Consider the following 12,535-nt stretch of genomic DNA (forward strand, 5'->3'; position numbering starts at 1 on the left):
TTGCTTACGGACACGTCGCATGACTTCTTCCTGTTGCCTTTACTTTTTAAAAACTGCCAAAGCTCAGGGCGGGAGGTGCAAATGGGGGTGGGGAGATGGGGGCGGGGTTGCTGGCCCCCGCAATCTGTTTCAAAGAACCAAGTCTTCGGCAGTCTTGTAACAATGCATTTCCTTTTATTCCGTGAACATAGTATTTGACAGCCACACCCCCTCCAGTTTTACTATTTACAACAAAATACTGATGTACGATATTTCTTCATGCAAATTGTGGGAGTATATACATTGAATAAACACTCCAGGAATCAACATATATGTACATTATTTACATACTGACGATATTTACTGTAAATAGAAATGTCTTCTAAGAAAACAAATCACGTGTGGCTTCTGGTCTACACCAGACCTAACTTTTCGGCAAAGTGCATCTACGTAGGTCTGTGCATCTTAACTTGAAAAATAGGCATCGCTTCACCTAGAAATAGCTTCTGTCTGGACTCAGTTTGGTACCACGTTAAACTGCTCAAAATGTCCTGTGATCCTGAGGACACTTGCTTGTCTGGGTCTCTGCCAACAGAGGCTGTGGCTGGGGGGCTGCTGCGTCTGCCCAGCGCCCCTCGCCGCCTGCCCTGGGTCTCAGGGAGCATGTCTTTGGCCAGAGTGGGGATAATTCAGCACTGAGCACGGGAGGGGGGCGGGGGGGGGAGGAAGAGGATGAACATGATCATATTGGCCCAGGCACCGGGCGCCCGCTCCGAGTCTGGTGGGTTTTTCAGACCAGGCCTGCCTGAGGGCTCGGGGGTGATGGCTTTGTGCCTGTTAGGTTAATACTGTCACAACGAAGCCGGGACCTGGGTGGTTTCCCGTAGCTCTGAGGCAAGCACACAGCTTAAGCACCATGGCTTTCTGCACCGAGTCCCCCTCACAGGCGGCCAGAGAAACATCCCTCCAGGGTTTCCCGTCCACTCCTTCCAGCCCCGCTGAGGCCACACCCGAGAGACAGAAAGCCCGTCTCCCCAGGGTCCTACCTGGGTCACAGGACAATGTCCACGCGTGGGGACTGATGGAGCGGGCAGTCCTGGGCATGCGGCCAGCCCAGGGGGGGGCGCTGCCACATCTGTGTGTGGAGGCCAGAGTTGCACATGCAGCAGCCGGGCATTTTGAGAACGAAGACTTGCCTTTCTCAAAAACTAAAGCTTCGAATTTGAGGTATCGGTACAATAACAAAGCCGAAGAGCTTGGGAATCAGCCAGAAGAGCCAGTCTGATGCATGTCGGAGGGCATGGGCTCAGCCCTTTGCAGTCTAGTGTGATTTAAAGCTACGTCAGATCAGCAGCTCGAGGCCCAGGCCCACGGCCACCCAGTCTCAGCAAGGCCGTGCCCAGGAAGTTCCTCCTGCCGCCGTCGGATCTCCACGTCCGTGCACAGGTCAGTCGGCTTCTCCTCGGGCTGGGCTTTCACGGGGAAGACCTCTAAAGGGTGCAGGTCCAGGGTGTGCCCAAGCGGACGGGCAGGGGGAGGAGCTGGCGGGGGAAGGGGCCCACCACCAGAACAGCCCCATGGGCAAGGCCGTCCTGGCGACGGGAACAAAGCCCCAAGGAAAAGAAAGGCGTGTGTCCCGGAGCCGGCACGGCTCCAGCCCCGCCACCTGTGCGCCACGGTCGGTCTGGGATGTGCTGGGGCCCGGCCGGCGCCCGGTCCTGGGCCTGCGAGGTGCCCCACGGCGTGCACCTGGGGCTGTACACCGTTTACAGGAAACCCTAAGCGCCACACCGCCCGCTCCGCAACGGGCAGTGAGCGTGTCTCTCGTTACTTCCATGCCTTCGATCCTAGTGAGGAACCTGGTCAACGGTCAGAGCAGGGACACGAGCGTCCTCTCTGCACGAAGGTTCTCAGTAGTGAAGGCAGTGGCCGCAGGCTGAACCAGCCCCGTGTTCGGTGGAACCGATGAAACTGCGGCTTGTGGGCGTCCCACACGGGCAGTTTCATCTGGTTCCACACAGGTCTGTGCTGGGCTCCGAGTTATGGGACAAATGCCCCCAATCATCAACGGCACTGACTGGCCTTTTTAGGAAGTGTCTGGGGGGCCACCAGGCCTGAGCTGAGGGGTCCCCGGGGAATCGGACCCTCCCTGTCCCAGGAGGGATGAGGGCGCCCCCCGCGTGGTGCCCGCCCGGCTGCTGCATATATAGTGTCTACATCACTTCTGTTCAGTGCACAGTACATACTTGTGGCGAGAGTTACGTTTATAGCTGCCATTCTAAAAATACTATCAGAAAGTAAGTATCTCTCATAATTTCAGAATATAAAAAGGCATATAAAAGCTAGAGTCCTATATATCTGAGAAAAAAATCTGAATAAAAAAGTGGTAGCTTTTCTTTCCTGTTTTGATATAAAACAGAAGCTTCTAGAACAGTGAACACCATCACGAATGAGCATGTGTGGCGACTGGAGCAAGCGAGGTTCCGCGGCAGACCTCGCGCCCGAGTCCGCTGCGTGGATGGTCGCGGCTCAACTCCCAGGCGCCGCTGCCACAGGAACCGTGAGGAGGACGAGTGGACACGGCTGCGAGGCCCAGGTTGGCGGGAGGGAAACGCCCGGTGTCGCTCACCAGACGCGCGTGAGGCTTCGGGGGGCCCGCGGGCCGCGCTGGCGCACCGCTTCCTGGGCTGCTCGCCCGGCCCCTCTGCTGTGGGGTTTTGGTTTTGCTTTTTACCTGTTCCGGCGAGGAAAGCTACTTTTTATTGGCAATCCTCCTTTTCCGCGTGGCCAGCATGTCGTAGAAAGGGTCCCTGCTGATGCTCGCTCTGGGGACACGGAAACACGCAGTCAGGTGCGCCTCCGAGTGCAGAGGTGCCCGCAGCAGACCCGTGCACACGTGTACACACACACACACACAGACACACGCCTCCGAGTGCAGAGGTGCCCGCAGCAGACCCGTGCACACGTGTACACACACACACACATACACACACACACGCCTCCGAGTGCAGAGGTGCCTGCAGCAGACCCGTGCGGGCCTGGAGCCTGTGCTGTCAGCCCCGCCGTCTGCGCCTCTAACTCATAACACAAGGCCTGACTCCACTGTGACAGCAAGGCCGCCACCCACCCAAGGACGCTGCGGCGGCCAGACCCGGCCAGGCCGCCCCGTGGTCCTGGGTGTCAGAGATCTCGATTTCAGGAGACGACCATTTAGGCTACTTGCTTTTTTTTTCCTCCTGCTCTTTGAATTCCCACTCGTACGAGAGTTTTAATTTTCACCAATAAAGAGTGAGCCCTCAAAACTCTAGGCTCCCACCCTCGCCCCCAATAAAAGCAGCTCCGAGGCCTGTGTGACACCATCCCTGTCCCCTTGCGGGGTGGTCCCACGTCAGCTGTGTCATTTCCGGGCCTTGTAAGTAAGAACTCTGCGTCTTTTCAAAGCTTTCTGACGGTTACTGAAGGGCGTGCTGCGATCCTAAGAATCACGAGGCTTTTACCAATAACCACACTGTACTGACAGCCCGAGCCTGGTCCACAGCCTGGGCCCCGCAGCGCCGGCCCGCGGTCCCTCACCTGATGGACTTCATCCACTCCTCCTTCTCCTCCGGGCTGGGCGCCGAGATGCGGTACACCACGTGGTTGCCCTCCACCACGCGGCCGTCCGCCTCCGTCTTGCAGGCTTTGATGACCTGCCCCTTGTGGCTTGGGTTATAAAGCTCGAAACAGTTCTGGTGGGACAGAGAGGGACCGTCAGGAGGGCCGGGGAGGTGGTCATATTGTGTCCACACCGCGCCCCTCCCCCCCCAGCCCGGGCGGCCAGCGCGGGAGCGCCCGAGGGCAGAGGGACAGCCGGTGGCAGGAGCAGGGCAGCTTACGGGCTTCCGGGGGTCCTCCACCTCCCGGATGCTGAGGTTCTCCAGCGGGATGATGCCCCGCGGCTCCTTGTCCTGCGGGAGAGGAGGGGAGAGGAGCGCAGCCAGCGTCACGGCTGCCCGGGCCTGCGCGGAGGGAGGGAGCCGGCCACCGCCCTCGCTTACCGTCGTGTATTCGAAGTAATAGAGGCAGTTGTCCGTGAGGATGAACCACCGCCGCTTCCAGGTCTTCACGCGCCCCCCCTGCAAGCAGAGGGCCGTGAGCAGAGCCGCGCAGGCAGGAGCCTGGCCCACCCCACAGACGACCGTCGTCAGAGGGCCACCAGGAGCCGAGCTTGGTTGTGTTTCCTTCCTCGTGAAAATGCACAACCGTCCGTCCAACACTCAGCCCAGTCCTGACAAGCCTTGTGGTCTGGGCCATTCGGACGGCTCCCGCCCACCTGGCGACACGTGGGTGCTCGGCCCGGTGCTCTGCTGGGTCCGTGGGCACCCCACCCAGGCCTGCCTCTGCCCTCTCAGCCCCCTGGGGCACCCAGACAACTCAATTGCTTTCCCAATGCGCCTCCTGGAAATTAGTCGTGATGAATGGGCTTAATTTCCCCACATGGAAATGACACCGATGGCAGCGGGCCGCCCGCCCAGGGCTCAATCCCTTCCATCAGGGCTCTGGTCACATGACCGAGCTCTGCGCGGCCCTGGGATCCATCAAAATCAATTACACCTCGGCCCGGGGAATTATTAGATTGAATTAATCTCTTAACAAGATCTGGGACATGCACGTAAACACACACACACAGCTCATCTGTGTCTACGCCTTTCTCTACGGAAGAGAAATGTTTTTCACCCTTAAGTATTCAGCAGAGAAAACTGGCTTCACATTCTAGCCCCTGCTCCTGACAAGCTTACAAACAATGAGGAGACAAGCGCAGGGGTGGGAACTGACACGCGACCACGGTCCTCGGGGCGCGGCCCCTTCCCCACAGCACACATGCAAGCAGGTGCGGGCCTTCGGGCTGACTCACGGGGCCATCCCTGCACGGAGGCGTGGGGGCACGGGGGACATGGGGGGACACTGGCCCGCCCCCTGGTCATCCCGGGGCTGAGGTTGCAGAGGTCCAGGGGGAGGCGGCTTCGGGAGGGAGCCCCAACAGCTGGAATTTGGTGTCCGTGGGCAGACCTTGGAAAGCCCTCGGGGACCCTCACTGATGGGACATCTGTCCTCCTGAGGCCAGGCCTGGGGAGGGCCTAGGCCATGCTGTGAAGGCAGGTGTGGCTGGGTCTCCCCTTCTCCCCGACAGGCTGCCCCTGCCCCGGGTCCCTGTCCCAAGGGTCTGACCATGTGCCTCCCCAAGATCCTTGCTGCTCCCTCCAAGGACCTTGGGCCCACCCCAGCTCCCAAATTGGGCCCCAGGGCCTTTGTTCCAGCTGCTCCTCAGCCCAGAGCCACCTGTCTCCCCCCGACCTCTCTGGCCCTGGGCTGGGCTCTTGCCCCCCCCTCCCATGCAGCCTCCTCAGGCCCCCTCAGCCCCCCTCACCCAGCTTCAGGAGCCAGCCCTCGCGGTCGGGGTTGAAGAACGTGTGAGTCAGGTCGTTGCCGTCGTCCTCCGGGATCTTGAATGGCTCGTTCTTGATGCTCTCGTACAAGTTCTGCCAGGACAGCAGCGGCGCCCGGTTCAGCGGAGGCCTGTCCTTCCCAGCCGGCCAGCCCCGGGGACGGGGCAGTGGCCAGTTCAGGGCAGGGGCAGCGGCCAGCCCCGGGGATAGGGCAGCGGCCAGCCCAGGGGACAGGGCGGCGAGGGACGTGCTAGAGATGCTTTCAGGTCCGTGGACTGGGGCTGCCCACGCCCACGGGGACCCCGAGGACCGAGGCCACGCGCAGGGGGGGAGGGCAGGGCGCAGCTCACCCGCAGCAGCTCCTCGGGCAGGTCCCCGCCCTCGTTGATGCCTCGGTTCATGGTGACGAAGCGCTCGGCCGTGGGCTTGTCCCGCACGTTGTGGTTGTGCAGGCTGGTGTTGAGCATGATGATGGCGAAGGACAGCACGTAGCACGTGTCTGCGAGGTCAGAGGGCGGGGCTCAGCGGCGGGAGCCGGGAGGCTGGTCAGAGGCCACCGCGTGCAGGAGAGCGGCCTGGGGGTGGCCCCACGGCACACGCCGCCAACCGTCACTGACCTGTGGACTGGAAGACGCCGGGGTTGCACAGGCAGTAGCGGGACGCGAACGCCTCCATCATGCGGTCGATTTTCTGGGCCTCCCCGGGGAGCCGGAAGCTCCACAGGAACTGCCTGGAGAGAGACGAGACCAGAACGGCCGTCAGGGTCCAGTCCTGGCCTCCCCACCGGCCAGGAGGACCTGCCGCGTGGGGTTGGGGGGGGCTGGGGGCAGCGCCCTCTGGGCCTCAGTGCCTGCAGCGCCCCCCCTCCCCCGTGCAGGGATCCTCCCCTGGGCAGGGCAGGACGGGCAGGGAGGACAGCAGAGCCCGAGGACCCACCGAGCCGCCTGGGTTCCGGCCTCACCACCGACACCTGCCCCAGTCAAGACCCTGAGGCTCTGGCCAGAGGCTGAGCGGCCACGAGAAATGGCATCCCAGCCACTGGGTCTGCGCCCCCAGACCCGCCCCGACGCACCGGCCTGCACCTCCCTACCAGGCAGTTTTCCGAAACAGAAACTCGGAACCTGCTGCAGCATCCGACGGGATCCAGCACAGGGCGCCACACCCCAGTCCGCAGGAGGGCCGCCCCTGGAGGCCAGCACAGCCCCGCCCCTGCGCCTGCCCCTCTCCCTCGGGCGAGTGCTCCCAGCACAGGAGTGGCGTCTGGACCAGGAGGCAGTGACCCGGGGCCTCTCGGAGTGACCCGGGGACTCCCAACCACGCCTGCTCCTCTCGGACAGCAGCTGCCGACACGCACCTTAAGGCTTGGACGAGGTTGAGATCAGCAAACTCGTGGAGTTCGACAAAAGCCTGGAGCACTTTAATGTTAAACTCGTCCCTGGAGGGAGAGAGGAAGGTGCTTTGCGGCCCCTGCAGACTATGCCCATCATTTTAAGACAAGTTTTTGTGGTTTCCACTTCCTGCGACGAAGAGTTAAGATCTCCGGTGTGTAGGCTTGGTGCAGAGGGGACTCTGTAGGGGGCTGACTGCGTCGCAGCTGCCAGAGGGAGGGTGGCAGACGGTCATCTGACCTTGAAGGTGTGCTGGGCGGGAGGCACGTCCCGGGGCCGGGAGGCCGGCACCCACAGCGTTCCCGTTAGGGCTGGGAGCTCAGGGGGAAGCACCCCGAGGGGCAGGTTGGCGGCGCAGCCCCCCACTCACCGCTCCCCCAGGTAGTCGCCGATGACGGTCTTGTTCAGGCCCTCGCCCTTGTACAGGAACTGCGCCACGTCCTCCGGGGCGCCCTGCAGCAGGCCGTTCTCCATCAGAAACTGGATGCCCTGAGGAGCGGGAGGGGAGGCGTGACCGGCCCGGCACAGCAAAAGTAACCAGGGCCCCGGCCGGAGGCTCAGGCGGTTGGAGCCCCAGTTCCCGTTTGTCCTGGAGCTGCCCAGGGACCGGCCGAGGGGCAGGAGACGCAGGTGGGTGCGCAGCAGCGGGCCTGGCTGTGCTTCTCCTCCTCAGTGATGCGCCCAGAGGGCAGGGCCTGGCTCGTGGGCCACGGGCCGATTCCCCCACCCAGCCCTCTGCCAATTCCCCCACCCAGCCCTCTGCCAATTCCCCCACCCAGCCCTCTGCCGAGCACACGCGCCATCGCCACCCTCCGAGCCAGAGGACGGGGACACTCCCAGCGAGCACCCTGCAGCCTGCACAGGCCACTGCGTCCAGGGAGCCACATGATCACCAGCGAGTGGTGGAGCGGAAGAACGCTGACCCTTTCAGAGCCTCGGCGAAGGGGGAGGCAGAGCCAGCCCGCGGAGCCACTGCCGCAGCCCGGGCTGCGAGACCGCCCTTCCCACGGCGCCTGCGGGCACACAGCAGGCTGGGCTCCGGGACGCCCGGCCGCCCTCGGCCCCCTGCACACTCCGAGGGGCAGTGACTCCGGCTCCGGCTCAGGACCCTGGGCCGGCTCCCTGGCTGCTCTGTGCCTCGGTTTCCCCAGCAGTGAAGCGGGAAATAAAATGGAACCCACCTCAGCTGGTCGTTGTGAAGGACTGCACATTAATTAAAGTGCCTCCTTCGCACGGTTCTCCATAAACGTTAACCCTGATCACTGCTAACTGGACACACAATGTCTGGACAGAGAGGACCTGTGTGGAGCCCTAGCCCCGCCTACACATGTATGTCCACATGCGTTTCACGAGCAAGATGTGAACTAAGCCTGGCCGGCGTGGGTCAGTGGTTGAGCACCGACTTAGGAACCAGGAGGTCACAGTTCAATTCCCGGTCAGGGCACACGCCCGGGTTGCAGGCTCGATCCTCAGTCGGGGGTGTGCAGGAGGCAGCTGATGAATGCTTCTCCCTCATCATTGATGTTTCCCTCTCTCTCTCCCTCTCCCTTCCTCTCTGAAATAAAATTTAAAAAGATGTGAACTCATCCGTGAACTTTTTGGGGCGCTACCTGTACTGCTCTTTGAAGCACAAGGCCCAGTTTTCGCAACATCCACTTGTTAAAGGGCCTCTCTCCTGGGAGCTCATGCCACCTGCTCACAATTCAACTCTAAACCCAGCTTCTCAGGAAGGAAAACCCATTCCTGACCCCAAGTCTCACATCGTCACCAAGTGCGCTCGCTCCCACTGACCGAGCGGGGCCGACGGACGCCCCACGAGCGGGTCAGGCCCGCGGAGGGCGGGACAGTGGCGGGAACACACCGGCTGCACACAGGCTGGACCTGAAGGGCCGGCATCTGCACCCACGGGCGCAACAGACACGCCGGCAACTGCGCCTGCACCTGCGAGCGCACGTCTACAGGTCGGACGGCGCAACCAGCAACCACTTATTGAGTGAACAAATCCTTAACCAGTGAGAACAGAGACTCCATGCCACACACACACACACACACACACGCCACACGCACACACACACACGCACACACACACGCACACACACGCACACGCACACGCACACAGATGTGAAAAGCCAGTGCCGTCTACAGTCCAGCGAGGCACGGGAGGAGCCAGCTCGGAGTCTGCCGTCGCCGGAGGCCCACTGTCCTCTGAGCCACGGGCTCCAGGCTTCACGGTTCTGCTCAGCCCTTTAGCTCGAGCTCAGAACAAGCAGCGACACGTGGCAGGTGCCATGATGTTGGGGTGTTTTTGTAGGAAATCCACTTTGGGGAGAGACAAGGCCCTGGCTGCAGTCTGGGTCTTTCCCAGGGACTTAAGGGGAAGAAGGAAGAGCATCCTTGTACTTAGACCACCTGGTGCCCCCAGACCAGAGTCGGCTGCTCTGCCCGAGGGATTCCCTCTGCCCGAGCCTCGCGCCCGGCCTGGCTCCCCCGGGGGGCAGGGGGCCCAGCTCCCGGAGACCCATCCTCGCTCGGAACCTCCGTGGAAAGGCCTTTCGGTCCCGGGACCAGTTCAGAGGGCGCTTTTGTCCTCCCCGTTCACTGGCAGCCTTTCCCTCAATAAACACACTGAGTCTGTCGTTTTAAGAGGCGGAACGGCCACCTTTACCCAAGAGGGAGGCGCCTTTCAGTCCGTCCGTCAGCGTCTCGCAGCCAGACACGGACACGCTCTTACCTTCTTGGGGTCCATGTTGAACTTCTTCCTTCCCATGGCGATGTGCTTGTTCCTCTGAGACGTTTTGCTGTGCGTGGAAACATCAGGACACGGTGAGCGGACACTGCACCCAGCACTGCAGCACCCAGCCCCCAAAGCCCGCCCGGGAGGTGGCAGCAGCCAGGGCGGCTGCCAGGGCCCCTGCTTCCATCTGACGTCTTCAGAGATCGCCACTGTGCGAGGCAGCGCCTTGAAGCAGCACGTCCCGTCACACGAAGGTCCCCGCTGCTCCCGGGCAGAGAGGGACTGAGGGCCCGGTCCCAGCCTCCGCCCACCCCAGGCCGCTTACCTCTCCTCCACGGACGTCAGGTTGTCGATCTCGGTCATGACCTCAGCGATTTCGTATTTCAGTCTCTGCAAGAGGCAGGATTGGGAGGTGGGTGGGGGTGGGGGTAGGCCCTGCCCTTCCTCTCCTGGCCTCAGGGATGCCGGCCTCAAGCGCTGCTTCCCCCTCCCCTGGGCACCGGGTGGACAAGCACTACTGATGGACCCGCCGCCCCAACGCAGGAGAGAGAGGCACTGCGCCCGGCGCCTGGAAGCCGCGTCGCTAGGTGGGTTCTGCAGTGTTCGTGGTGACATCAGGAAGGGACACTGGGGCCCGGCGGCGTGGCTCAGTGGTTGAGCATTGACCCACGAACCAGGAGGCCACGATTCCATTCCGGTCAAGGGCACATGCCCGGGTTGCAGGCTCAATCACAGCGGGGCGTGTGCAGGAAGCAGCCGATCCATGATTCTCTCTCATCATAGATGTTTCTCTCTCTCTCTCTCCCTTGCTCTCTCTCTAAAATCAATAAGAAAAGAAGGGACACTGGGGAGGACATCAAGGTGTAAATGACAGAACAGCGAGAGGAGAGCAAAGATACTCGGTCACTTGCTGCAGCCATGAACGTCAGCTCACATGCCACCTGCCTTCTCCTCCCCCTGCGGTCCAGGAAGCGGGGGGGGGTGGGGGGGGGAGGCGAAGCTCAAAGGCATTTAGAACAGTGTCCCTGCCCGCCCGCCCAGTCTGAGGCTGACCCATCACTTTCCATGGCTTTGCCTGAGACGAAGCACCATGGACAGAGCCAGGGGTGACAACAGAGCTTGCCCGTGGCCCTCGGACACGCCAAGGACACCAGAAAGGACACTCCCTGTCCCTCCACGTGGCCCCACCACCTACTGACCGAGAGACCTTCGTCACCCTCTTAACCTCCCAGGCCTCAGCACCCTCAACTCAAAACCCGGTGGTGAGAGCTCCACCAGACTCCACGGCACCAGCGTTGTAACGGCCACACGTCACCGTGAAACGGTCTCTCTCTGCAGCCGCAGCACCTCGCTGGGGCCTGTGTCTCCGAGGACGAAGGGTCCCCTCAGAAGAAAAAGCCCGGAGTTTCCCGTCCCGGCACAGGACAGCTTTGAGGACCCTCCCATGCTGTGCGCCACCACCCTCAGACTGACCTGAGGGCTCCGGGAGGGAGGGGCTGTCTGGGCCGGCCTGCTGGCGGCCAGGGCCTCGAGGCCGCATTTCTTCGGCCTGGCAGACAGAGGCTCCGCAAAGGAGCTCCACACGCCCGCCTGACTCCCAGGGCGGCCCGAGGGCAGCAGCGAGCTGTCTTCTGAATAATGTTTGCAATGGCTGCAGCTCACCCTCGCTGCTCCTGCGGCCGCCCCGCCCCACCCCGTCCCGAGGACACAGTGTGGGGGGTGGGGACACGGTTTATCTGCGTGTTTTCTCGTCATGCTGCTCGCACAGCTGGCAGGCACTGTGCACAGCTGGAACCCAGAGCGGTGCACTCCCTCAAAAGGTGCCGGTGCCCAAAATCGGCAGGCAGCGCGCTGGGTGCTGGGCTGCGCCCCACGAAATGGCCTCACCGCCGATTTAGAGAGCAATGCGCCTGCAGGTGGCCGAGGCTGTTTAAACAGACTTTCTGTTGTTGGTAATCCTCACCTGAGGATGTTTTTCCATTGATTTTCAGAGAGAGTGGAAGAGAGGGAGGAGGGAGAGAGAGAGAGAGAGAGAGAGAGAGAGAGAGAGAGAGAGAGAGAGGGAGAGAGAGAGAGACATCCATGTGAGAGAGACATGGGAATCAAACCTGGGAGCCTTCAGTCTACGGGCTGACGCTCTATCCACTGAGACAAACCAGCGAGCGCTAGAAAAGACTTTTGGGACCCTGGCGCCAGGTGTCACTTCCTGCTGCTCCCGGGTGTGTGTGTGTGTGGGGGGGGGGGGGGTGTCTGCGGGTGAGCAGGGCTGCCCCCCCACTGGAGGCTCTCTGCTCCGTCCTGTGTGGCCCCGATGCGGACACACTAGGTACCCCGTGTTTACATGTTCATGAAGCTACGTGATTTACTATGAGCAAAAACGAGAAGATTCATTTTTACCTCGATGTCATCAATAAGTTCCTTTTTCCTTCGACGAATGTCTAGGAGCTCTTCCCGCTCTTCTAAGGAGAGGTCCTCAGGCACTGAAAGGAGAGCACAGGAAGCCGTGAACGGCCGCCTGGACAGCGGGGCCCTGTCCGAGGTGCAGCCACCGCTCCGCACGCAGGTGTCCCCAGGCTCTGGCGCCGCGCTGGCCCCACAGACACCCCCCCGCTCCCACGGGCAAGAGGCAGAATCACGGTGCTTGTCCAGCAGAACCCCACGCAGTCAGGAAAAGGCTCAGCTCCGTCTGACAGAGATGAGCCTCACGAGCGAGATGGGGCCGGCGAGAGCAGCTGTGACGTCTCTGCCACGACACCTGCCACAGGGCGGGGCGGCACGGCTCTGAGTGTTTGGGAAATGTGTGCACGTACAGCGGGGCGTGGATGCATATACAGGGAGGAGGAACACCGAAATCTTGGTGGCGGTCCCTCCTGAGAAGGCGGGTACCCTCGGGGGACGGGTGGCGGGTACCCTCAGAGGATGGCTAGCGGGTACCCTAGGAGGATGGGTGGCGGGTACCCTCGGAGGACGGGGAGCCCCAGTGCAGTGGTGAGGGTGGCCGGGTGTGG

The 12,535-nt window shown here is 61.9% G+C and overlaps 1 protein-coding gene across 3 annotated transcripts in view; it reads right to left on the bottom strand.

Moving 5' to 3' along the window:
* Window positions 1–152: 152 nt before the first annotated feature.
* The window catches only part of CYTH3 (cytohesin 3), a 27,242-nt gene continuing 14,859 nt past the window's right edge, over window positions 153–12,535 (bottom strand). The window contains exons 1-14 of one of the 3 annotated variants that reach the window (XR_002831402.1): window positions 11,925–12,007; window positions 11,001–11,490; window positions 9,853–9,917; window positions 9,525–9,591; window positions 7,164–7,282; window positions 6,760–6,840; window positions 6,023–6,135; window positions 5,756–5,904; window positions 5,387–5,498; window positions 4,017–4,093; window positions 3,855–3,926; window positions 3,553–3,707; window positions 1,026–2,804; window positions 153–674 (exon numbers count right to left, since the gene is read on the bottom strand). Coding sequence is in view for 2 of the 3 variants with exons in the window: in XM_023761404.1 (XP_023617172.1) it covers window positions 2,732–2,804; window positions 3,553–3,707; window positions 3,855–3,926; window positions 4,017–4,093; window positions 5,387–5,498; window positions 5,756–5,904; window positions 6,023–6,135; window positions 6,760–6,840; window positions 7,164–7,282; window positions 9,525–9,591; window positions 9,853–9,917; window positions 11,001–11,282 (1,365 nt within the window). In the remaining variant the exon portion in view is untranslated. Of the gene's footprint in view, window positions 2,805–3,552; window positions 3,708–3,854; window positions 3,927–4,016; window positions 4,094–5,386; window positions 5,499–5,755; window positions 5,905–6,022; window positions 6,136–6,759; window positions 6,841–7,163; window positions 7,283–9,524; window positions 9,592–9,852; window positions 9,918–11,000; window positions 11,491–11,924; window positions 12,008–12,535 lie in introns of those variants that run through there. The other 2 variants (XM_023761404.1, XM_023761406.1) reach the window with 2 other exon arrangements.

The sequence above is a fragment of the Myotis lucifugus genome, unplaced genomic scaffold (genome assembly GCF_000147115.1).
Source record: "Myotis lucifugus unplaced genomic scaffold, Myoluc2.0 scaffold_208, whole genome shotgun sequence".
Lineage (NCBI taxonomy): Eukaryota > Metazoa > Chordata > Mammalia > Chiroptera > Vespertilionidae > Myotis > Myotis lucifugus.